The sequence below is a fragment of the Phoenix dactylifera genome, chromosome 1, assembly GCF_009389715.1.
Source record: "Phoenix dactylifera cultivar Barhee BC4 chromosome 1, palm_55x_up_171113_PBpolish2nd_filt_p, whole genome shotgun sequence".
In the NCBI taxonomy this organism is placed as follows: Eukaryota; Viridiplantae; Streptophyta; class Magnoliopsida; order Arecales; family Arecaceae; genus Phoenix; species Phoenix dactylifera.
In genome coordinates, this window is record NC_052392.1 from 40,789,001 (window position 1) to 40,814,151 (window position 25,151).

At 40.1% G+C, this 25,151-nt stretch overlaps 2 protein-coding genes, 1 long non-coding RNA gene and 1 other non-coding gene across 4 annotated transcripts; 1 reads left to right on the top strand and 3 right to left on the bottom strand.

The window, feature by feature from the left end:
* Positions 1–792: 792 nt before the first annotated feature.
* Positions 793–7,822, bottom strand: LOC120104171. Its single transcript, XM_039114783.1, has 4 exons — positions 7,567–7,822; positions 3,227–3,387; positions 2,785–3,144; positions 793–2,651 (listed from the first exon to the last, which is right to left on the bottom strand). Exons 2-4 carry the CDS (start codon positions 3,378–3,380, stop codon positions 1,198–1,200), a joined length of 1,968 nt encoding a protein of 655 aa, XP_038970711.1. The 5' UTR covers positions 3,381–3,387; positions 7,567–7,822; the 3' UTR covers positions 793–1,197.
* A 7,502-nt stretch (positions 7,823–15,324) lies between these two features.
* LOC103697103 (probable pyridoxal 5'-phosphate synthase subunit PDX1.1) lies at positions 15,325–17,040 on the top strand. Its single transcript, XM_008778892.3, has one exon. It carries the CDS (start codon positions 15,830–15,832, stop codon positions 16,787–16,789), a length of 960 nt encoding a protein of 319 aa, XP_008777114.2. The 5' UTR covers positions 15,325–15,829; the 3' UTR covers positions 16,790–17,040.
* A 2,491-nt stretch (positions 17,041–19,531) lies between these two features.
* Positions 19,532–19,604, bottom strand: TRNAF-GAA. The gene has a single exon. It is a non-coding gene; the product is annotated as a tRNA-Phe (tRNA).
* A 2,043-nt stretch (positions 19,605–21,647) lies between these two features.
* On the bottom strand, positions 21,648–25,088 carry LOC120104172. The gene is made up of 2 exons (XR_005506639.1): positions 24,807–25,088; positions 21,648–22,062 (listed from the first exon to the last, which is right to left on the bottom strand). It is a non-coding gene; the product is annotated as an uncharacterized LOC120104172 (long non-coding RNA).
* Between the last annotated feature and the right edge of the window lie 63 nt (positions 25,089–25,151).

A 25,151-nucleotide genomic window follows, 5' to 3' on the forward strand; every position in this document is an offset into this window, starting at 1 on the left:
CGTTCGGGAAGGATGAATCGCTCCCGAAAAAGAATCTATTGATTCTCTCCCAATTGGTTGGATCGTAGGTGCTCGGGGGGAGTTGTTTGTTCCGAAGTTTCTCCGATTCTCTGGCACACATGGCCCTTTTCATCATTTCTTCACATGTACCTGCAGTAACATTCAAGTAATGTCCTTTGATTTCACCCGTTTCGTGATGCTTTGATTGTCGTCTTTCGAATTAAGGATTTTTCCGGCTGTTGTTCAGCCAATGGCTTTTGTCTTCTCTCGGAAAAGTACTTTTTTTGGTCAAAGCCTACCTAACGGGACCGAAAGAAAAAAACTAGGATTTTGACGATTTTATTTCAAATCATGCGACTTTCCGATGTTTTCAGTTAGCCCGTGTCTTGTTTACTCGCTTCTAGCTGTTGTTTTTCTTATATGAGCTGAGGTGTGCCATCAGCAAGTAACTCCGTCCTTCGTATTCTTAAAAAAATAGGAAAAAGAAAAGAACAGAGAGAAACAGAGACAATTCTTCCGTCTTGCAACTTCTGCAGCAAACCTGTGGCCACAAAAGTACCACAAGTAACTCAGTTGAGAATTACCAGATAGAATCCATTGCAAACATGTCTAATAACAGAAAATAAAACTAACGAAACCACACATTAGATTCCAGATGGATAAGAAACCTCTAGTCCTTCGCTTGTACCCATTAGAGAAGGTTTCTTTTATGTATCCTCACAAAAAGGCAAAAAAAAAAGCTCCCTTCCAACTGCAGCTATGAAATACAAAATATGTAACATTTGTAAAAAGTAACAGTAATGCAATTGGTAATAACAAATTTCTGTAAATGAGCTTCAATTTAACAGAGATGATTGTAAAACTTTTGTGAAGTTTTAAAGAACATATTCCTCCTTTCCTAGACAAGGTTATCATGATGAAGGTTGCCCTAAAAAAAAAATAATAATAAAAAACAAAATTGAGATGACCTAAACCATGAAAGCAATCTTTACGACCCTCATGGATTTACAACCAACTTCATATTTTGAAACTACCTTTACAATGCAGAACTGTCATTCTTCCTCCATAACGTACACTGAAAGATTATTATACTGAACCAACCAGCATGTATAACCAATATAAACTTCAGACTGTAAGGCAATAAGCCAAGCTAATTGTGGTGAGATACATCACCAGATAGCACAATATGCTCAGGTGTCAAGACTGAATAACACCATGATTGCCCTTTGCATCATTCTCCCAAGCTCCCTTCCCAAACACTTCTTCAATCACATTATATGTTGACAAAAAGTCATCGTTCTCTGCTCCATGGGTATAATTCATATCCCATGTTTTTGGGTCACAATGATCATCAAAGAACCCATGATCTGTCACAACACTTATACCACCATCATTTCCGAACTCCTCAAGCAGGTGATCATGATCCTTAATCAGACTATGCTGTGTGTCAAGATTGTCTGCTGCACCACCACCGGAGTCAGCCCCATTGTGTTGCCCCTCATAGGACATGCATGAGTCACCGCGAACATCTTGCTCCACACCATTCTGCAATTTCTTGTCAATAAGCTGTGCCGTAGGACAAAAAATTGATTTATTACTGATGCATCCTTCAGAAACACCACATAGCGCTTCCTCATTATTATCGGCAATGGTATAGTCGTCACACTCATCTTCATCATCAATATCTTCACTGATGTCTGTTTCTTCAGGGCCATCTTTATTACAAGCAAGATCACCTTGATTTGCAAGAGATACTACGGAATCTTCTTCATTCTCCTCCATTGTTGCAAACTCACCATCATCACTTTCTTGCCATTCATCATTGTCACTATCCACATTCAATGGGTCCAACCTGTTCTGCTCAGCCCTCTTCCGAAGCATGAATACATTGTAGTAGTAACTGATTAGCTCTTTACTGCTTCGAGAGGGAAGAACCTGATATAGATGGTCCCAAAAGTTCTTACATAATGATGCAGGATTCAACAAGACAACTTCTTGGAACAACTGTTCCTCCTCTTCGGTCCATTTCTTAGTGGCATCCTCACCCATGTTGTATAAACCTAACTCTTCAAACCTGTGCTTTCCCAACATTCTCTTAAGCTTTTCTCTTGCTTCTGTAATATGCTGTCTCACACATCGGATGGAACCCTCATCCAGGCAGCTACAATCTGTCTTACAGTGCACAGCCCTTACTTCTGAAGCCAAAGAGTCAGAATCGGGCATTGGCATCACACAAGTTCCAACCCATTTATTGCTATCATCTTCATCTATCATATGATGAACTGATGAACTCGTCATAGAGGTCAAAGGTACTGAAACACAATCATCTGAATCCCCAAAAGAATTTTTAAATTCTCGTGACCTCCACTGTGGAATATCAGCTTGATGATTTGGTCCAACAGCAACAAGCTTTCGATAAGGGTGATCAAAAAGGGGTGAATACATCTCTTCCACTTGATGGAATCCATTTGCACTTTGGTATTCTTCGAAACAACTAGGAAAGAAATGGACACTAACACCTGAGTCCAAATTTGTTTCTTCTTCACTTCTACTGCATATAATCCATGGCAGTTGTTTGCTGGTTTCCTTATTAGCAGGATCCTTGGGAACAGCAGCAGCCTCTTCATTCTCTAATTCCCTGTCAGCAGCAGCTGAAAGTAACGGTTTCGGTTATAAGCCTCTCTTCACTCCATTTACCATCTTAAATATGACTGGATAAATTTCCTCAAAAAAGTATGACTGCATAAAACATCATACAAGAAAATCAAACATCACTAAAAATACCTGAAGTAGGTAGTTCCTTGCAGGAACTAAAAGGAATTACTGCAAAAGAATCCAATTGCTTATTTGGGTCTGTTTGTTTTTGGCGTTTGTTTTCAACTTGGTAAGCTCCATTATCACACATAGGCCGTTTGCTATGCTCTGACCTGATAACTTCACTGGTGCTGCCAGTCACCCATGACATGCTGGAGGTATCTCCAAGAGCACTTTCAGAGGTATCATTTGCAGAATCAGCATTTCTGTTCTCATACTCCTTGTTTGTGACAACTGAGATAAAAGTACTGGAATCACTTCCGGGCCTCAATTCATCTTCTTGAGTTTCGGTGGCTTGAGTTTTGGTGAAGACTTTCTCCCTTTCTCCATCTTTGTATCAGAATGAAGTTAGAAAAAAAAAAAAGGCTAATCATTCCCTCTCTCTTGCAAAGAAAATGTTAGTTTTAGTTACCTGAAGTTAGTGACTTTTGAGGAATTCCCCTTGATGAAGAAATTTCCTCAAAAGAAGCAACTTGTCCATCATAATCCAATTGTCTCAGGTCTTCATAGGCCAGCTGGTTAGGGTCAACATAAGTGAAAGGCAGTTTGTTATGCTTAAACACCATGTTTGACCTGCAAGATAGACAAATTAAAGAAGTTTACAGGGTTGAAGACTAATGAATTACAGAAAATTTGATACCCATATTAAATTACAGAATAAAAAGAAAGCAAGTCTCCCAGAGGGAGTAAACTCTAGTGATACATTTCTTCATTTCCAAAATGGTAAATAAGGAGAACTATTTGGCATTATATGGACTACACCTAAGTCAAACTATTTCAATTGATGAATACTAAAATAGAAATGGGGAATGGCCAGATCAAGGGGGGGCATGACCTGAAACTCCTAAGATTTACAGTGATATTGCCCTCCCACCCATTCCACCCCACCCCCACCCCAAAAGTGATATTTTCCCCACTTCATCTACGTATTCCTGTACCTGTTTTATGACCCTTACACATGATCTTAGAATTTCCTCATGTCAAACCCATTTATATTCTAGTTTTCGTGAGCATGACAATTTTTTCAATTATTCTCCCATCATGATATTCCCTGCAAATACCACTATAGCGCTCCTCCATTCCCCTTCCAAATGAAGATAGAAAAGTACTAATAATGTAAACCAAAAGGAACGAGGGCAAAGAGAAAATCGTGCATTTACTATACTGAAAATGGACACCTTGAATTTTAGGAATGTTCTGGAAATACTATCTGACAGTTTTCATTCACAAATCACCTTAGATTTCATGTCAAGGAGTTCTTCACATGAGAATTAATGTCTTCTAGCATAGTTTTTTCTTATATATTTTGTCTCCCCCCTAAACCAACTACCTCATCTATCTCACAAATCCAATCAAAACTAATCAAGGAAATCCTACTTGCAAATAAATTTCCTTCCCAAGAAAACCTATCTTAAATGGTCTAACTCAAAATTCATCTCTCAGAAACATCTTCCTTATGCGTTCTAACCAAATTCGATAGCCATTTTTTTTATTTCCTAGAAAAATGAGCCATAAACAGTTCATGTTCAGAGAACGCCTTTCAAGTGCATCTCCCACATGTATCCTAGAAAAGAATGCCATATCAATGAGATTTCTTTCCCTTAACAAATTTTAACAATTTTAACATCTCACTTTTCTTATACAACCAGTGCCAAGTTTGCACTTAATTCAAGGTCATGTGGGAATTAGATCCGCCAACCCCCCTTATCATTCTGAATGGACATTCCAGCAATAAGAACTTTAACAGGGGGTAAAGCAGGCACTGCAAGAAGATCAGTATGCATTTAATGCTTAACTTTTTCTCACTTTTAACTCGATTGCTAATAAAGGGGAATAAATCTACACCAGAAATGGAGGATAGGTTTATTGTAGTTTTACTGCCATTCCCACCAGCCACACCCCATTCTAATACTTAAATAAGTCACCTTCTGTCCATAATGCTCCAACAGAAAACGACTTAAAGAGTTTTTTTTTTCTTTCCATGTGATCCAATTCTATCTCCATTATCTTTTAACCGTTATGTCACCATCATTTCAGTTTGGGGGGGAAATGGTATATCCCCTCCATTTTTGCATGTGTATCCAGTCTTTATTGTACCTTTCCAAAACAAAGAGGAAAGGTAAGTCAACCAAAAGTACAAGCATATATAATAATTCACATAATAAGAAATAGCTAATCAATTTACATTAATGAATCACATTTGTACATTTATCTTTACCAGTTATAATGCACGTGCAGATGCACATGGCTACTAAAAATTTTAGATTTGGGATAATTTAGCTAAAATATAATTTCTAAAAAGACAAAAAACTCATAATAACTTTCTTCCTTACCAAATCAGATTTTCCCTCGCTTGTTGGTCTGGAAGTTAGCATAAGTGGGTTTCCAACAATGTTTGAATCCCCTTTTTTATTGAAGTTTAGCATGCATTAAGCCTTTTAAAGAGATTGGGGTTATTATAGAGATATTTTAAATGAAAGAATCTAATTAGCTCACTTTCAGAGTTGAAAAATTGGGAAATTAAGCTACCGTTTATATAGTTTAAGCCTTTAAGGATCAAAGATTTTACATTTTACTTCTGCTTAAGTTTTATTGTTTTATCAAACTTTTATTTCCAATGTTAACATTTTGAAATTCCTATTTTAGTTTTCTATTTAGGTTATTTTATAGTATTGCCAATATCAGTCCTAAGTTCAGATTAGAAGGGCGGGCAATTGATGCTGACAGCTCATTGCAAAAATAGGTCAAACTATGAACCAATCAAAGTTTGATATGTATCAATTTTAGGGCATCCCCTTAGGGTTCTTAAACGATCTGAACAGCTAGGTTTGACTCAAAAGAAGCTCAGTGTAGACTTAATTACAAGCTGGCTCGATCAAATACAAACAGAAATAAAGTTCAGAAAATGATTGATGGATCTCAGATCCACTGGTCCATAATATTAAGATCATTTCAAGCTTGAACATTTCTTTTTAATTTTTTATTCCATTAAATGTTAATCTAGATTTGAACCAATCTTGGATCAAGCTTAATTGCAGCTTGAACTTAGATTGGTTCAAGCCTAAATTGATTCTAGCTCAAGTTAGAATTCTTGAGCTGAGCAGTTAGGCTTGTGTTCAGCTTGGTTTGAAAATAAGCTCAAATCGAGCTCGAAAATGTGATAAACAAATCAATATCGATATCAATTTTCAAGCTCAAATCAATATTGATATCAACTTTCAAGCTCAAACCAAACTTGGTCAAACCCAAGCTCAATCAAGCTCTTCTCTTTTACACCCTTAATCCCATGTTAAAGGCAACAAAATATGATCTAACCCAATTATTATGAGAAGTGGGCAAGAGCTAGGTAGGTTATTTGCCATATGCAGCACACCACAATGTGACCCGATTGGGGCAATAATTGAGCAATGGTTAAATCATTGCATATAACCAGCATGCTACAACACAACATGGACATGGTGACAATGAGCAAAGGTTATTTAGGCTTAGGGTGTCTTCTAGAAGTCATGCATCAAATGGCACCTATTAGAAGTTGTATGGAAACCTAAGCAATAGCATCGATTAGGGCAAAAGCAAGCAACAGATTAGTTGCACAAAAGTGATTAGTTTTGATACTTGGAACGTTAGAACTTTGACTCGAAAAGTGTAGAGCTTGATAGCTAGCAGGTACAATAATACATGGTCTACTGTACCACCCTATACCAACAAACTAAACAACCAATAATTTCCAGATGGTGGACATCAGTCGAAACCATCCAAAATAAAATCTTGATCTTTGGATGGTTTCTGAAGCCAATGTAGAACACTGTGTCAATTCTTGATACCTTTAACAATTGCTATGCACCTTAGTGATTGATCAAATTGCAATACCTATCTACAAGGCCTTATTTTGCTATTTTCCTCGTAATTTTCACAAGAGTCTGTACTAGTGCTATCCATACCCTAACATAACTATTGATTATAAGCAAATATCTGAACATATTAACCATTTATCAGTCAAAGATTGTGAATGGTATTTGTGCAATTTGGAATAGACTAAGAAAGCCAGATTGACAGAGTAAGACACAATCGGAAAAGAGATTGCGAAGCTGGTTCAAGGGGAATAAAAATAGAAATCATTAAAAAGAATGATTGAAAGAAAGGAAAGGAAAGGAAAGAAAGAACTCCTGCATTTTGCCCCCCATTTTTCTTATTGCTGCCAAGTTCTCCAACTTGGTTCCAGATTCCTCTTCAATTCCACCACCAGATCTTGGAGGCCACGCTGCATTCGGCCTGACGTCCTCATCCTCTCTCTCAATCATTATCGACTTTTCCCTTTCTTTTCGTTGCTCCAGATCGATTTTAGGACGGGGTTTTCGAAAGGTTTATCTCGGCGTCCCATTCTAAACCTGGTTCTCGATCTCTATACCTATTGTCTCGAGATATGAATTAATACATCGTAAGTGCATCGTTCCACACCACATATTTATCCCGATCCGCTTCCCATCGGATTTTGAGCAACAGACAGATCCAGGCATAAATAACGTGAACTCATCATGCAAGCGGACAGATCGAAGGCTTAAATCGAACCAAATAACAAAATTCAGCATGAATTTAACAATATATATATATATATATATATATATATATATATATATATATATATATATATATATATATATATGTAGATCCAGGATCCAGTGATAAGATAGATCAGAACAAGGGTTAGGGTTAGGGTTAGGGTTAGGGTTAGGGTTAGGTTAAAGAACTAACCAGAGATGATCGGAGCGCCGGAGCCCAGACGACGACGAAGAGAACGGGAAGGAAGAGGAAAGTATACGCAGGGGGTCGGGATGAGACTGATAACGGCGGTATCGGGGTGAGAAGCCTCGTAGGTTTACGCCCGTCGGGACGCAGCGGCTCGGGCTGCAATGGAACCAACCCACTGGCTATCGTAGATGGAAACGAAGCGGAGCTCTGGTTACAGATTGCGCAGGGGGTGGCCTCAGGCTGGGTCGAGTCCTATGTCCAACGCAGACCTAGATAAGTTAACTAATTTATCAAATTTAATAAATAATATTTTATTACGGTTATATATTTTATTCAAAAAAACTAGTCAAACTCCACGCGGACACCTAGTGCACATGCATTAAATAACAACAGGGCACATGCACGATTCGTGACGGCACTTGCAAAACTCCATGCGGACTATAAACTCATCACGTCGACTCGAAACCCAGCGTATTCAACCCGACTTGTCAAGTTTTCGAGTCGACTCAATAAGAGATGGTTTATGGCAGACTCAAGTTTTGGATCAGCCTTGACTCGGCTGATTCACCAAGTTACTCGAAACCAAGTCCAAATCATTTGAATCAACCGAGTATTGACCACTAAATATAGTTCATTTCAATGCTATCTTCTAGAATTTCACCCAAAGCAAGTTATTTGAGTGCGTCTTTTAGTTTATTTAATGTAAAAATATAAGAATACAAATGGAATACGAAGGGTTAGGTCCTTATTCCCCACCCATCCCAAAAATAATATTGTTCCCAATATTCTCACCAATCCCACAACGCCAATGTTTTTTAATTCCCATCATGCGTCGTGCTGGGGGTGTTCCACTAACCGCCACTTCTATGTAAATAATAGTTGATAACTTGTCAAATAATCATGCATTGGTATCTTTCATTTCTTTTATTTTTTGTTATTAAATTATATATTGATTGTGTGATAATAATAGATTATAGATTCAAGTCTTTACATGCCCATGAATATAAATATCTCTATTATGTTCTTAAAATTAGCATTCAAATCTGGAAGAGAACCTAGCAGCAATAAGAAAAAAATGGGAGCAAATGAATGAGTTTTTCTCCAATTCCACCACCAGATCTTGGAATCCACGCTGCCTCTGTTCTAGCCTCCTCATCTTCTCTCCTGATCATTATTGATTTTCCCCTTTCTTTTGTTGCTTCAGATTGATTGCCTATTTATATAATATTGTGTTGGAAAATACAAACTCATGATGCAAATTGGGAGGCGTTGCGCAAGTTTCAAAACGATACAGTGGGAGACTAAACTAAGCAAAAATTTAATTATGCTAGAAGCAATTAGAGTTTTACAACCTTAAGGCAAAAATAAATTACATCAACAAAAAGCTAAGAATAATTTGTGAATAACATTTGATGCGGCTAAATCTCATTTGCCAAGCATAAGCTAACACATGGCATAGCACACAGTTGGACTCATATTTCTAGACGGATCTAAATAAGAAAAGCTAAGAAATAGCTCTCTACTTAATTCATCCAATTCCAAGAGGACCAAGATTCCTCATTTATAAAAAAGGCTCAAGATCTCAAGTATGTAGGGCTAGAAGTGGGCCTAATTTACATTACAACGCATTAGGTCGGGCTACAAGCTACCCTCTACTAATTCCAGATTGGGCTTGGGCTCAAAATCAAGGCATGTATACAATTTGGACTGGGCTCAAGTAGTTATGGAGCCCGACCCCAAGATCGGCATAAGCCCAAGCTAGGACCAGGCTTGAAAATCGAATCTAAATTCAAGCCTAGAGCCAGCTCAGTATATGGCCTGAGGTCTATCCCAAAGACTTAGATAAGTCATATAGTTTGACCTGACAATTGATTTGGGTTATTTGGCTTAAGAGTAAGAGGAGAAAAGAGATTTGATAGGGAAAAGGATGGGGGTGGGGGTGGGGGGATTGTGGGAGAATAAGGGTTTTAGGGTTTCGTTTGGGTTGGAGTAAGAGGAGAAAACCCTAGAGATTTGATACGGAGAAGGGTTTTAGAGAATGCGGGTAGGGCTGGAAGTGGGCTCGGGCCGGCCCGAAGCCCATCGGGTCGGGCCGCCCGCGGGCCGAGCTATGGGCTAGGCTCACTGCATTTCGGGCCGGGCTCGGGCTGAATGATTAAGCCCATTTCTATTTCCGGCCGGGCTCGGGTATTTCATTGGCCCGGCCCGGGCCCGTCCAAGCCCGAGCCCACTTTCAGCCCGAATCGCGGGCCAGTTTGCTGAATGCCCTAATGGCCTGAATCGTGGCTAAACGCCTAAACCGAGTTGCCATTTGCCAACAGCTTGCCCGAGGGATTTGCAGAGGCGGCGCGGGCGAGCGGTGGAGACGACGAGGCGTAGAGCTAGGGTTTCTCTGGTCGTCGACCGTCCAAGCTCGGCGAAGTGGTGAAGAGGAGTCCCGAGTCCCGACCATGCGGTGAGCGCCCTCGCGGTGGCGAGGATGGTGATATCGGCGGGGATGGGAGCCAGCGTTGCCGGTGGAGGCGGCGGATGGGGGACGGTGGTGGTGCTGGAGAGGGAGGACATCTCGTTCGGGTCGCTGAATTGGTACGCCTACACGGGGATCTCATGCCTCCTAGTTCTCTTCGCCGGTATCATGTCCGGGCTCACACTGGGGCTCATGTCGCTCGGCCTCGTCGAGCTCGAGATCCTCCAGCGCAGTGGCACCTCCACCGAGAAGAAGCAGGCAGGTCTGGTTATGATTCTTGATTCTTGATTCTTGATTCTTCGATGTAGCGGTGATGCCTCCTCCTCTTCTTCTTCTTTTTGTTTTTGGCTCTCAGCTGTTTGCATTGTGGAAATCTTGAGCTTTTCTTTGCTCTGTTTTATTCTTCTAGTTTTAGCTGGTCTGGATTGGAGATATCTCGAGCTTTATTTTGATCATTTTGATGATGATGATTATGTGGAGCGATTCGGCTCAGTTGTTAAAATCTTTGTGAAGAAGCTCTCGCGAAGGAGGGTATTTTGATTTAGATTTTTTTTAACGATCAAGATCTTGATTGGTTCTCGGATCAGCGAGTTCTGCTCCTGTTCTTCTCCATTTCTATTTAATTTTGAAGATTTTTGGAGGAATTATATGCTCTTTCTTGATTTTCATTTCAAACGGGCTGGCCCAAACGGGCTCGGGCCGGGCTCGGGCCGAGTTTCCGTAAAATTATTCGGGCTTCGGCCCGGCCCAAAGCCTGGAAAATAATTGCAGGCCGGGCTTGGGTAGGGGTGTGGCCCGGCCCGGCCCGGCCCACTTCCAGCCCTAAATGCAGGTGATTAGATACCTGGTTGATGTTTCAATGGCTTGGACGACCTTCATGAAGCTCACCTATAGAGCTAAGAAGGCATTCTAGGAAGCTATTGGTGCATGGTGGACGTAGAACCTGAAGGTGGCAGCGGTGCCTAGAGTTGCAATTAAATTGAGCCAAGTCAAGTATCTAGAGGCTCGAGCTTGACTTGATTTAAAATATTCAGGTTCGAAATTCGACTCAAGATTGATCAAGCCATGATAACCAAGCTTGAACTCAACTCGATCAACAAAAGTAATACTCGAAATTGACTTGACTCGACTCGAAAATTAACCGGGCTATACTCTCAGGCTCGAATTCGAGCCTTAATCATAATTAAAACAATATGGTTAAAATTTAGGAGTTAATTCAAATAAAAAGATATATCAATATTCTATTTTTTCAAATATTAATTTAATATTTTATATTATAAAATAAAAAATATAATATTATAAAAAATATATATACTTGACTAGGCTTGTGAGCCTTCAAGTCAAGTATTTTGTTAGTCAAGCTCGACTCAGAAAATTGTTCAAGCGACTCGAGCTTGGTAATAGTTGAGTTGAGTCCAACTTGAACTCGAGTCTAGATCAAGTAGATTGCAAGCTACTTGGTTCATTTTGCATCCCTAGTGTCCCTGATGGCCGGGGTAGTACGTCTGAAAGCGGGTCGGATTATATCCGACCGTATCCATTTTCGTATGCGATTCTGATTAGATTCGGATACTATTTTTTTGGTTTGATCGAATCCGAATACAAATTCAGGTAGTCAGTTCAAAAATTTTCCAGATACAGATAAGAATATGGATACTCCTATTTTTTCGAATTCGGTTCTGGATCTGAATATTCATATACTAAGGGCAAGTGAAAAGAAGAAGTTTAAGTTAAATTAAATCAGGAAACCAATTAAGTGATGAACCAAACCTAAATTAAAAGAAACCCAGATATCGGATAACTTTCACTTAAGAGAGTAAACCAAATCTGGAATACCCAATTCGAATAAAATCTTTCGAATTACCCTATATGCCTAAAAGGCTCAAACCTCTCATACATCCATTTCGTCTCTTTTTTCTCTTCGTCGTCTTTAAATAACTGGATTTTAAAGATCCCGTCCATTTTGTAGTTTCCACCCGGCGATTGCAATCGGCGACAGTCATGAGATGCCTTAGAGGTGCCATAAGTCTCGTCTACTTCGATGACAACCAACTTAGAGTGGTATATCCTTTACGAAATTATTAATTTTTATTATTGATAAATATTTATTAAAATTATATTTTTTTAATTGAATATTTTCTTTATGATCATGTTTTTATTATTAGTTTTCATCTTTGAATTTTGCTCGAAATTGATTAATATCTAAAAAAATATCAAATTTATATTTGTATTCGGATAAGAAAATATAAATATGTTTAATATCCAATTCGTATCCATATCTGTTTATAACAAAATGGATATGCTTAATATTCTATTCGTATTCGTATACATTTGAACAAATATAGATATTAATTTTGATATTCATTTAATATCCATATCTATTTTTGTTGAAAAATATAGGAATAAATATGGATATACCAATATCTGATTCGTACTTACGAGACTGAGAGTACGGTGTAGGTGTATGGCCTGGTGGCAGCGGACTCAGATGATTTTTTGCTCTCATGCGCCATTTGCTACATGGAAGTGGCGGTCCGGCTGGTGGCATGGGGGAAACAATGGGCTGGTGCACGTCGGGGCCCATGACAAGGGCTTTTTTTTTTTTTTTTGGTAAAAATGGCCACTCATTTCATATAGTTCTAACATGAGTACAACCTGCCGAATCGCGAGAAAGCAATAAAGACAAAGGAGTAGGAGCGTCTGATACAAACGTCCGCAAAAAATTCTCGGAATGTCGGGCTACAAAGAAGGCAACCCAGTCTGCTGCCCGGTTCGCCTCCCTGAAAATGTGTACAGCCTGAAACTCGTCCATCATCTGAGACAACCTACGTGTCTCCCGAATAAGAGGATGACCATCACCATACCTGTCTGACCCCCGGAGCCAGTCGATCACCAAAGTAGAGTCCCCGTCGAGGTACACCTGCTCGGTGCCCAGAGCCCGCCTGGCGTAGGATAAACCCGCCCAGGACGACGCAACTCTTCCCCGACTACTGTAAGCCTTGGCATGCGTCGCCCTCCTGCAGCAAGCATCCTACCAAGGCAATCCCTGATCACAAAATCAACCCCGCCGGTCACGCCATCCACAGATCTACTGCCATCAAAGTTTACTTTAAGATAGTCAGGGGGTGGGAGTATCCAAGAAATAAAAGCAAAACGAGGCGCTGAACCAGCGTGGATAGTACCCCAGATATCCCTAGCCATCTCAAAAGAAAACATAGAGGCAGCCTCCATAACCTCCCTCGCCTGCAGTGATGCTCTATCTATCACCATCCTCGAAGGCGACCGCCTCCCCTCAAACAGACTAGCGTTCTTGTCCAACCATATATGGTAGGACAAATACGCCATAAGAATCCCCGCCCCCATATATCTGGGGCTCCGCATGGAATCTCTCATTACATGAATCAGGTCCTGTGCCGAGCCCACCGAGTCAAGTAGTGGAACCGGTGACCATCGCCATATCTCTCGAGCCCTTGGGCACTACAGAAAAACATGCTCAGTAGTCTCCTCGACATCTGCACATACCTCACAGCACTGAGAGATCCGCATACCGCGCCGAACTAGCCGGCTCCTGGTCGGAAGGCAGCCCCAGGCCACATTCCAGATGAAGAGTGCTACACGGAGGTGAATCCTCAGTCTCCATATCCACCCACCCGCAAACTGACGAGTCGGCTCCCTGCTAATCAGCGCGTGGAGATTACCGGCTCGTACCCGCGACCATCTTGTTGGCACCCAAACTAGACTATCAGCCACCCCTCGGTAAGGACTGGCAAGGCCATGACGAAGGCTTCAGGAGGGGGTCGGTTGAGACGGGGGAGAATAATTGTGAAGCAAGGGATGCGACGGCTCTCAACTACCGATACCAAGGATTCCAAATGAGGCTCTATCGGGTCCGAGCCAGCCCAATTTTTGGCCCAAAAGGCCCTCGCATTAGATTGACCCACCCAAATCCGCTGATCCTTAGAATCCACCAAGGTTACCTAGAATTTACCCAGGTCTGCATAGAATCCACTATGCAAAAGATTAATCATGAGTTCACGTGTACTCAAGAAAACCTTCATTAACCTCTAATATAAAAAATTGAGTGCATAGGAGGGCATTTATAGTTCCAAGCCTCTTACAGGGACGAATGGATAGCTCGCCCAGGGGCATTTCTAGAGAAATTCATTTTGATGAGAGGCTGTTGTTGAATTGATTTGGACAGTGTCGCCATCGATTTGCTTCTAATGGTAGTATGGGAGCCATTTGATTCCCCAATTCCTTAGTTGGCTTAGACTTGGATGCTACATATCTTGGCATAGTCAGTACTCTTTTAAGTGGTGTATGATTTCACTTTCAAATAAGGTTAAGTTGGCCTAAGATTGCTTTTGTACGCTTTTGGAAGCCCTTATGCTGGCGGATGCTCTTGATACTCAAGGTCCTTTTGATGGCGAGTTTTTTTCCATCAGATGTATTTGACGACATCCAACGTGCTATCAGATCATGGATTCAACCAGATGCCAAAGCAGTCATGGCCTGCGTCACTCATAACCAATTCATTTATTTTATATAAACTTACCACTATCCAACAACCAATTTAAATTTTCAATTTTTGCCACAGTTACATAATACACACTTAGTAAATTAATTATTTAGCAACCTAATACACACCTCAGAGCAAATTAATACACAATTTCTAAAACATTATATTCATCAAAATATACTACATGACTGGTGATATATACTCGTCGACTTCCTGATGCATATTGTAAGTTTATATGATATACACCTAGCAGTGATCGAATACACACCTCTAGCTAAATTGATACACAATTTTTAAAGCATGATTTTTACTAATACATACTATATGATCATCGGTACATAGTTTTCAAAATATAGTGTTCATCGGTACTGATGCATAGTTTTTTAGCTTTGTCAAATATAAGAAATTATATATATATATATATATATATATATATATATATCATTTTTTAGATTCTATAAACTCTTAGGTGCAAAAATTCTAAAAAAAAGAATAAATTTAGAAAAGAAGAAATAACTAAAAAAAAAATCTCATGGGTAGTAGAGGCGGCTTGATAAGAAAGAAGATAAATGAAAAAAACTAGAAAAAAAATACAGACGGGCTCTTCAAGGACAATAATTTTTTTTTGGCATGCGTTGCTTTATTTTTTTAAAATTATAGGGGTGACAGACTTTGTTAATAATAGAGTTTTATTCTTATTTTCTTTTGGAATTTTTTTTGATAGGTGTTAGAGGAAAATATGATAAAATAAAAATTTCACTATTTCGTCCTATATAATTTTTGTTCTATACTGGGAGCCGGCGTGCGGCCAAGAAGAGCCCAAGGATTTTTTCTTGGTTGATGGTAACAGTTTATGCCGGCAGTTGTATACGACTTTGGTACGTGCACCGATTTTTCTTTTTGGCGGCTTTTTAATGATAATTTAATGCGACGAGGGAAGGGAATCATCCGTGGGTCATACGACACTATCCCTGAATGGACGGACGGCTCGATTTTGCTAGAAAGATTGCAGAAAAAAATCATTGTATCGTGCAGCCGTGGGAAGAAGGCGCGGTGGGACTAGGGCCGGCCGCTGCTCCACACCTTCCCCTCTCGCCGCTCCCCCTCGTGTGGTCGTGCCTTCCACATTAAGGCGCAGCCGACGCTCCCCTCTTCTCTCTACATACAACGCTCCTGTCCATTTCTGTCTTGGTAATTGCCGGGTATTTACAAACACCATACACCGATATATTAGGGTTTCCCATCCCAATCCCAATTCCATCCATTCGACGGGGGCTAAGATGTCGTCGTCGGACAGCGGCGTGGTGACAGTGTACGGGGGGAACGACGGGGGGTCAGCGCTGACGGAGCCGGGGGTGAAGAAGACGTCGACGTTCTCGGTGAAGGTAGGGCTGGCGCAGATGCTGCGGGGCGGGGTGATCATGGACGTGGTGAGCCCTGAGCAGGCACGTGTGGCGGAGGAGGCCGGGGCGTGCGCGGTGATGGCCCTGGAGCGCGTCCCGGCGGACATCAGGGCTGGGGCCGGGGTGGCCCGTATGAGCGACCCGGGGCTGATCAAGGAGATCAAGCGCGCGGTGACCATCCCGGTGATGGCCAAGGCCCGCATCGGGCACTTCGTGGAGGCCCAGATCCTGGAGGCCATCGGCGTGGACTACGTGGACGAGAGCGAGGTGCTGACCCCGGCCGACGACGCCCACCATATCAACAAGCACAACTTCCGCGTCCCCTTCGTGTGCGGCTGCTGCGACCTCGGCGAGGCCCTCCGCCGCATCCGCGAGGGCGCCGCCATGATCCGCACCAAGGGCGAGGCCGGCACCGGCAACATCGTCGAGGCTGTCCGCCACGTCCGCTCCGTCATGGGCGATATCCGCTCCCTCCGCAACATGGACGACGACGAGGTCTTCACCTTCGCCAAGCGCACCGCCGCCCCCTACGACCTTGTCATGCAGACCAAGCAACTCGGCCGCCTCCCCGTCGTCCACTTCGCCGCCGGCGGCATAGCCACCCCCGCCGACGCCGCCCTCATGATGCAGCTCGGCTGCGACGGCGTCTTTGTCGGTTCTGGCATCTTTAAGAGCGGCGACCCGCCTCGGCGCGCCCGCGCCATCGTCCAGGCCATCACCCACTACAGCGACCCCGACATCCTAGCCGAGGTCTCCTGTGGCCTCGGAGAGGCCATGGTCGGGATCAACCTCAACGGCGACGCCAAGGTCGAGTGGTTCGCCGCCCGCTCTGAATAATAATACATAGATTATTAGACAGACTGCAGGCAGGCAGTGCGTTCGACTTTGATCGATGGTGCGACCGCTATGGCGATGGCGGTGACGGCTCTGCTCTGCTCTACTCTTTCCCATTCGCCTTTTTTTTCTTTGCTATGGTTTTGGTTTGCTTTCGTTTTCCCCTTTTTCCTTTTTTTTAGGTCTTATATGAATGAAGTTACAATCTACTCTTGTAGCAAGTACAGCTGAAAACATTGCTTCTCTTTTTCTTCCGTTGGCTGATGCTGTACGATACTGGTCTCTGTCTGTCTGTCTGTCTTTCGTGAATTAAAACCCTCTGCTGAAAAGAAAACAAGCTGGATCAAGATTCGAGAATTCAAAAACAAATTCAAGGATTAAAAACTCAATTTCCAAAATTTGGAATTCTAATTCTCAGTGACTGATAAGAAAACCGAGTTGGATCAAGATTTGAAAATTCTGTTTCTTTCAAGTGATAGTTCAGGAAACAGAGCTGGATCAAGATAAGATAATTCAAAAATTGAATCCAAAAAATTCAAAATTTGGATCCTATTCTCTCATATTTTTTCCACCAGTTGGACTTTGCATGATAGAAGCTCTAAATCATTCTATTTTGCATGCATGATATTCTTTAAAGTTAACAGTATTTATAGTTTTATATACAATCATGTAAAAGTGCCTTTCTTTTTTCTCGTTATTCTTTCTTCTTCAAATCAGCTAGGTTTTTTACCGGGAATTGTGGGATGATATCCGTTTTGAAGAGTCAAATGCGTAGCTTCAATTAGTCTTAACACGAAGAATGTCCTTGGACGGATGAGCTATATAATTTAGGGGAAAGAAAAATATTTTTGGTGAATTTTTGCTAGGCCAAGGGATCTTGGGTATTAGGCTTCTCCATGGTTTAACAAAGCCATGTCGCTTTCATATAGCTCTTAGGAGTTTTGAGGAATTTGCCAAATGTTTATGCATGGGCCCATGCAATGTTCTATTAGTACTTTCTTTAGCGAGTTTAATAGTAAGTAATAGGAAATAAAGAATATTTTTTTTTTCTTTTTTGCTAAACTGGATGTATCAGGGTACGAATACAATAAAAAAAAGTCAAACAATAGCTTCCGAAGCGCATTGGGTAACTCCCTCTTTTCCACCCACATAATATTCTTGGAGTAGTTGGCCACATATGATACCATCCAATCTGTAGCTCCGTTGGCCTCTGTGTACATGCTTCGTCTAAAAGGCTATCCCATCACAAACCATGGCTCGGATGTCTCTGAGAAGCAGGTGGTAGTCACCCACACTGCTCGAACTCCGCTGGATCCACCTAATAATCGTCGTTGAATTGCCCTCAAGCAGGACAGCTCCAGCTTACAGTGCTCGCCAAGCATAACCCAAGTAGGCCCAGGCCGCCCTCAACTTAGCCCTTAGAACCGAGTTGTTGAAGATCTGGCAGCCCCCACCCTGGAATCTGGACCCCTGATGATAAAGCCAACACCTCTCCTCCTACAACCATCCAGTATGCATCCGTTGAAGTTGACTTTGAGAAACTTGGAGGTGGGGCCTCCTAGGTGAAGAACACCGTACGAGACGGTCCACGAGCAAAAGTAGAGCCCAGATGTTCCGAGCTATTAAAGGTCCATTCAACATATTTGCCTAAGCAATCTCATTTGCCAGAAGCTATCTTTGGGACTGACTCAAGTTTGCTTGAGGTCGACACATGATTCACTAGGCTCGACTCGTGAGAGGGCTGATTTTCATTAGTTTTTGCATTTCGTCTGCAGCTATTTTGGGGTCGACTAGACTACTTCGGAAGTTGACTCAAGAAAATGCTTGTTTTTACTACACTTTGCCTTTCACCTATGGTTATTGTGGGGTCAATTCGTCATTAGGGTCAACTCAAGTTTGCTTGGGTCGACTCGATTTGCCTTTAATTTCATCAGAAAATTTATCAATAAATTGGATAACTCTGTAGATTGGGGCAATTTGATCATACTTAATCTTAAATCCTAAAAATTGAATCTCCATTTAAAATAACTATATTTTTCCTACGGAGACAACCAATCCATTTCTTAATATTACTCTATGTAGCAAAATTCAATAGTAGTACCATAGCAAAATACTCAGCACTAAAACATGGCACAACTAAAGTAAGTCATCCCTAAAAGTATTATAAGTGGATTAAATTGTAACTCACAATTAATCATTCTCATCTAAAATAATTATTTGTAGTTGGTCTTATGCCTTAATGCTTTTGTCCTTAAATTTGTAATTAGTGTATTTGCACATAATTAATCCATTTCATTTGAGGTAGGTAGTCAATCATTTAAATAACGCAGGACTCAAGCATATATATATATATATATATATATATATATATATATATATATATATATATATATATATATATATATATATATGCTTGTACATATATAGACGTAGAGATATACATATCTATATATGTATGTATATATGTATGTATATATCTATGAAAACTAAACACTCTTTTTTGAGTGAGAGAAAGCACAATATGAGCAAACAAGAAAGAAAAAAGAAACAAAAAAAATAGAACATAATCCCACTTTAGTTCTTTACCATAACCATACATATATTTTTTACCCATCTCTAAAAATGGAGGTATATATCTAAATGCTAGATGAATAAGCATATATCATGCTCTTGACTATTAACGAATATATATCCTGATCTTTCTCTTTTAATTTGTATGAATATCTATCCGATATATTATTCATGTATCAGGAACCAGATTTGAACTGGTGACACGAGGATTTTCAGTCCTCTGTTCTACCAACTGAGCTATCCCGACCATTTCCCGTGCATCATCCTAGTAGATATATATATATATACACACACACACACACATGTATGTATGTATGTGTGTGTGTATGTGTATATATATATATCCACACACTAGTATATACCCATATATTGCATACCGGTATATGCTATACCGATATAGGCTATATCCGTATATTGTATACCGATATATGGTATATCGATATAGGCTATACCCGTATACTATATACCAATATATGCTATACTATACTATACCCATATAGTACATACTATACTATATTAACACATACTATACTAGTACATACTATACTATACTATACTACACTGGTATATACTATATTATACTAGTATATACTATACCATACTAAACTAGTATATACTATACTATACTAGTATATTCTATAGTATAAAATTATATACTATACTATACTAGCATATACTGTACTATACTATAGTAGCATATATTGTACTATAGTATTTTTAGGTTGGGATCGGGTTATACACGGACTCGACTTGACCCAACTCGAATAATCTGTTGGGTTAAAAACTTTAGTCGCGGACCTGACTGAGCCGACTCGATCTTCTAATGAGCTAGGTCCGAGTCCAACATTAGGACCCAAACAAAAAATCGAATTGAGTCGAGGTCACTGATGACCGATCCAATCCGACTCGCCTTATTTGCATCCCTACTTTAGATGGCCATTCTAAGGATACAGAATAGGAACCCTAAGGGCATTTATACGTAGTACAATAAGAATCCTTTCCTTTTCTGCCCCCTTTCCATATGCCAAGCTCCAATCTTATTATAACTCTAACTAAAATAACAAAAAAAAAAATAACTATTAAAATAATAAAATGAAAAGTTCACCATAGGAAAGTACACCCTAACTGAATATAAAGAACTATGTGTTGTTTAAATGTACTTATTAAATATTTTTATGGTGAAAATTCATCAGAGTCATTTGATATGAGTATTGCAGTTGAAATATTTATTCACTTCTCAAATGTTAATATTTCTCATAGGGCTGCAAATGGGTCGGGTCAGGGCCCGCAGGGAAGAGTCAGGTCCAAAATTTAGACCCCTTCTATTTTTCGGATCGGGTCAGGTCCATCCAATCTCGACCCGAGACCCCGACCCGACCCATTTTTTTTGGGTCACTTTTTTTTTAGACACGGGCCCACGAGCCGCAGCAGCGGGCTCGGTGCTATATAAATCTTCGATCCTGAATCCTGCCTTCCTTTTTCGCTCTCGTGCGGCCGTGCCCTAGATCTTGAGCTGCGACAAAGAATCCTCCGGAGAAGAGGATACCGCTTCCGTGCCCGGTGCCCTAGATCTCCCGACTTCCGGCTTCCCATTCTGCGGATCTCCTTCTCCCCATTCTTCGGCATCCCAAGGTATGTCCCTCCTCCGTAGTTTTTTTTAGCATAGGCCAGGAGGAGGTTTCGGCGAGGGGAGCTTGTTTTGTAACAGAGCAACGAGGCCGGACTTGAGGGAGAAGGAGAGGGAGAGGTGGGGGTCACCGAGGATAGTCGAGATTGGTAAGATTTCAGAAAAAAAGAATAGACCAGAATGACATTCAAAGAATATGATAAATAAATAAAGAAAGAAAGAAGAGGCTATGGAAGCAATCTAGGTTATGGAGGCTCATTTATGAAGCTGCCCTTTGAGTAGTTTAAGTCCCTCATGGTGCACAAGATTTTGCATTCATGTATTCACTAGACGCAACCATACCCTCCTGCATGCATGCCCATAGATGGGGAACACTTCGAACTGCAAGCCTCTCGTCACTCACAAACTGTCCAAAAAAACTCAAAATAATTAAACAAATTGAAAAGATTAACACAAATTATGCTTTTGCAAGTGGGAAGGAGAGTATATACGTGGATGCATTCTCCCATCTCCCAAAGGTTTGTCCCAACCGTTTATATAGAGAATGAAAGGATGCCCTTAAAGTTTCAAATGGACACAAAGGAGAGTTGGAAAGCCACCAGTTGAATGCCAAATAAGTGTGTCCATTTAGAAAGATTGGAACCAAAGAAAGAATAACCATAGCTGAATGTAGACCTTCCAAAATTCACTTTCATTTGAATATCTAAAAAGGGTCTGACTCTGTAAGGTGATCAATGGTCAAATAAGTAATTCAATAAAAACTTCTCAAAGGACATGTTAGTTATCGTTAACCAATGGCCAAGAGACTAAAGAAAGTGATATCACTATAAAAGACTCAATGGTCAAATGCTTCAGAAAATTTCGAAGTAAATTAAAAAGTTCAAGCAGGAGCTACCCAAGATGGGAATCAGGTGCCGCTGTAATGGCCAAGAAGGTATTTGAGAACGATAACAGCTCTATCCAGATCTATATTCCCCATATCTTAGATTAAAGATCATTCGCCTTATCACCAGAATTCACAACTCACTCTCAACCAACAAGAGGTGCCTCTTTCCAGCCTCGACAATGTTGAATGATCCTTCAGTAAAAGAAAGATGGTTACATTTAATGGTCAGAATATTATCTTAAGCTTACATACACTGTTTACTTGTCCACTTCAAAGACTCATAATATACCATTTTCCCTGTGAGATGACAGGGATTAGTTTGGAAATCACAAGCAAAACAATCTATAGTAGGCAAGACAGGGACCTCTCATTCAATTCCAACATTTTCAAGGGCATGCTTTTTTCTATTAATTAAAGATAGGGATCTAGTCCAAATTTCTCTTTTATCAGCACTTCAGAGAGCAATATTCACATTTTAAACATGCTATTTGGATGTAACATGATAAACTACCTAAAGGCCCTTAAAAGCAATGTTCACATTTTCAATGCCATTTTACTCAGCAGCAGGCACCACCATTTCACTAAACGAATACTAATTATTGTTACTTCACTAATCAAAACCATTGTTTATCCATTATCAAGAAAATTTACAGCAATATAAGACCTTGCACAAATCAAAAATATACTAGCAAACCATACTACTTTATTGACTAAGTCAACTATTTAACAACCCAAAATGAATTAAAAAATGCAAGAGCAGTTATAACAGATACAAGAAAGAAAGAGCTTGAAAAAACAATAGGCACATAATTTATACTTCATACAATTTCTATTACATACAATCAGGTTATATGGCAAATGCCCCAAAGTGCACAAACCATGCAAATATTTTAAGTCACGTACACCTTTACTTTGTTAAAACTACTCTTGTTTTATTTGTAAATCACTTGCAGGCAACCGGTTTTTCAGAAATTTTATTCCAGAGGCGGTTAATGTTTGGACAGTGTCAGTACATGGAGGTCTCATTACAAATGCTGGATGGCTAAGCTGAGGTTTATTACCTTCTGCCATCCTTCTGTGTTACTCTGGATGCCCTTCATTGGTTTTTAGCCCTTTTTTAATGGTGGCAGGTGTTGATATAAGTATGCAATGATGCTATGCATGTCTGTGTGTTCAAGAATCATTTGCATCCTTGCATTGTCAGATAACAGTTCTATTATCTATACAATCTACTGTTATGCTTAAGAAGTTTCGCAATTTTCCCATATTATTCATTTTAATTTGGCAGAAGAATATCTGATATCATTAGTAGGGTGACATGAGCTTCTGGTGATAAAAATATCAACATACGATTGTTCTCAACAGATCCGTAGTCTGTTTAACTTTGCTTTGTGTTCATGGCCTGTACTTATAGTGAAAGCTATTAAGCATTCTTTCCGTGTTTGATCTGAAATTGAATGAGAACCATGAACGGTCGAAAAGTACTGCGAAGTACAAAGGAGAAAAAGCCTTGGTTCAAACCATCCGGTGAGTTTAAAATGTCTATTACTATTTCTTCAAAAAAAATAATAATAATAACTCGACCCGACCGGGACCCGACCCGAATGACCCATTGGGGTCGGGCATCGACCGGACCTGAATTTCAACCGGGTCAGGTCTGGGTCCAAAATTAGGATCCGAACAAGAAACTATATCGGATAAGGGTCACTCAGGACCCGACCCGACTCATTTGTAGCCCTAATTTCTCATAAAGATAAATCTACAACCTTCATATCGAAATCTAGCAACTGAAATAATTTAATCATTATATGCAGATGATTGAGAGAAGAAGCTTATCTATATAGGTTGGGATCGGGTTATACACGGACCTGACCTGACCTGACTTGAATGATCTGTTAGGTCAAAAATTTTAGTCACGAGCTTGACCTAGCCGACCCGATCTTCTAATGGGTTATGTCTGAGTCCAACATTAAGACCCAAACAAGAAATCAAGTCGGGTCGAGGTTACTCATGACCCGATACGATCCGACCCGACCTAACCCATTGGCATCCCTACGTTGGATGGCCATTCTAAGGATACATATTTCATACGCCCATCCACAAACTCTAAATCAACCAAAAAAAAGGAGAGAGAGAATAAAGAGAAACAACGAAATAACTCCAAGGAAATTAACACCTCAGGTAGGAACCCTAGGGTTATTTATAAGTAGTACAATAATAATTTTTTCCTTTTCTTCCCCCTTTCCATATGCCATCGTCCAATCTTATTATAACTCTAAATAAAATAACAAAAAGGAAAGTTAACTATTTAAATAACGAAATGAAAAGTTCACCATAGGAAAGTACACCCTAACTGAATATAACCACTAAATAATTGGCATCCAACCAAAGGCTCGAACCCACGACCACAATATTAAAAGCCTTGGATGCCTGATCAAGGCTCAAAATAAATTGCAATAAGAGCATTTAATCAGGCCTTGAGACACTCTATATGTGCAAACACCATAACCAGAGTCACCAATCTCACAACAAGTAGTTCAGCAGACTTGGTGATAAACACCATGTCTAAAATCCATATGCCTTACATTCTTCATATAACTTATCTCGTAAGTCCCGTCAATAAGTGAATTCAGATGAATCTGCAGCAACATGTAAAGAGTGTACCCCACTATTTCATATTTTTCGAAACTAGTTAATATTTAGAAAATGTTGCTTCATCGGCATGGTTCCTTGAAAGGACCTACCTTTGTTGCCATCTCATATTTATATTACTTAAATTTGTAATTATATAAACCAACTAGGTGTGAGAGTTTTCTTTCAATTAATAATGCTTGTCAATTTGAACAACTTCACTAGCAAAAGAATAGGCCAAATATGATGAATGTGAAAATACCAATGCACTAAAGTTAATTAAATCCCTCCGAATATCAAAATACCTTCTTAAACTTTCACGAGTGCCTTCAAACCAATAAATTAAGAGAGACTTGTCTCCACGAATCCCATAGTTATGGATAAGAAAAGAAAAGGCACCATTCCTGCAGCAAAGAAGGGAATTTTGAAGGACTTAATACAGATACAAGACATGTATAGTGAACATACCCTCAAGTCCATGCCAAATTGTATATATTTGTATCAAAATACGGGTGCTGATTATTGTTACTTCACTAAACGAGTACTAATTATTGTTACTTCACTAATCAAAACAATTGTTTATCCATTATCAAAAAAATTTACAGCAATATAAGACCTTGCACAAATCAAAAATATATTAGTAAACTATT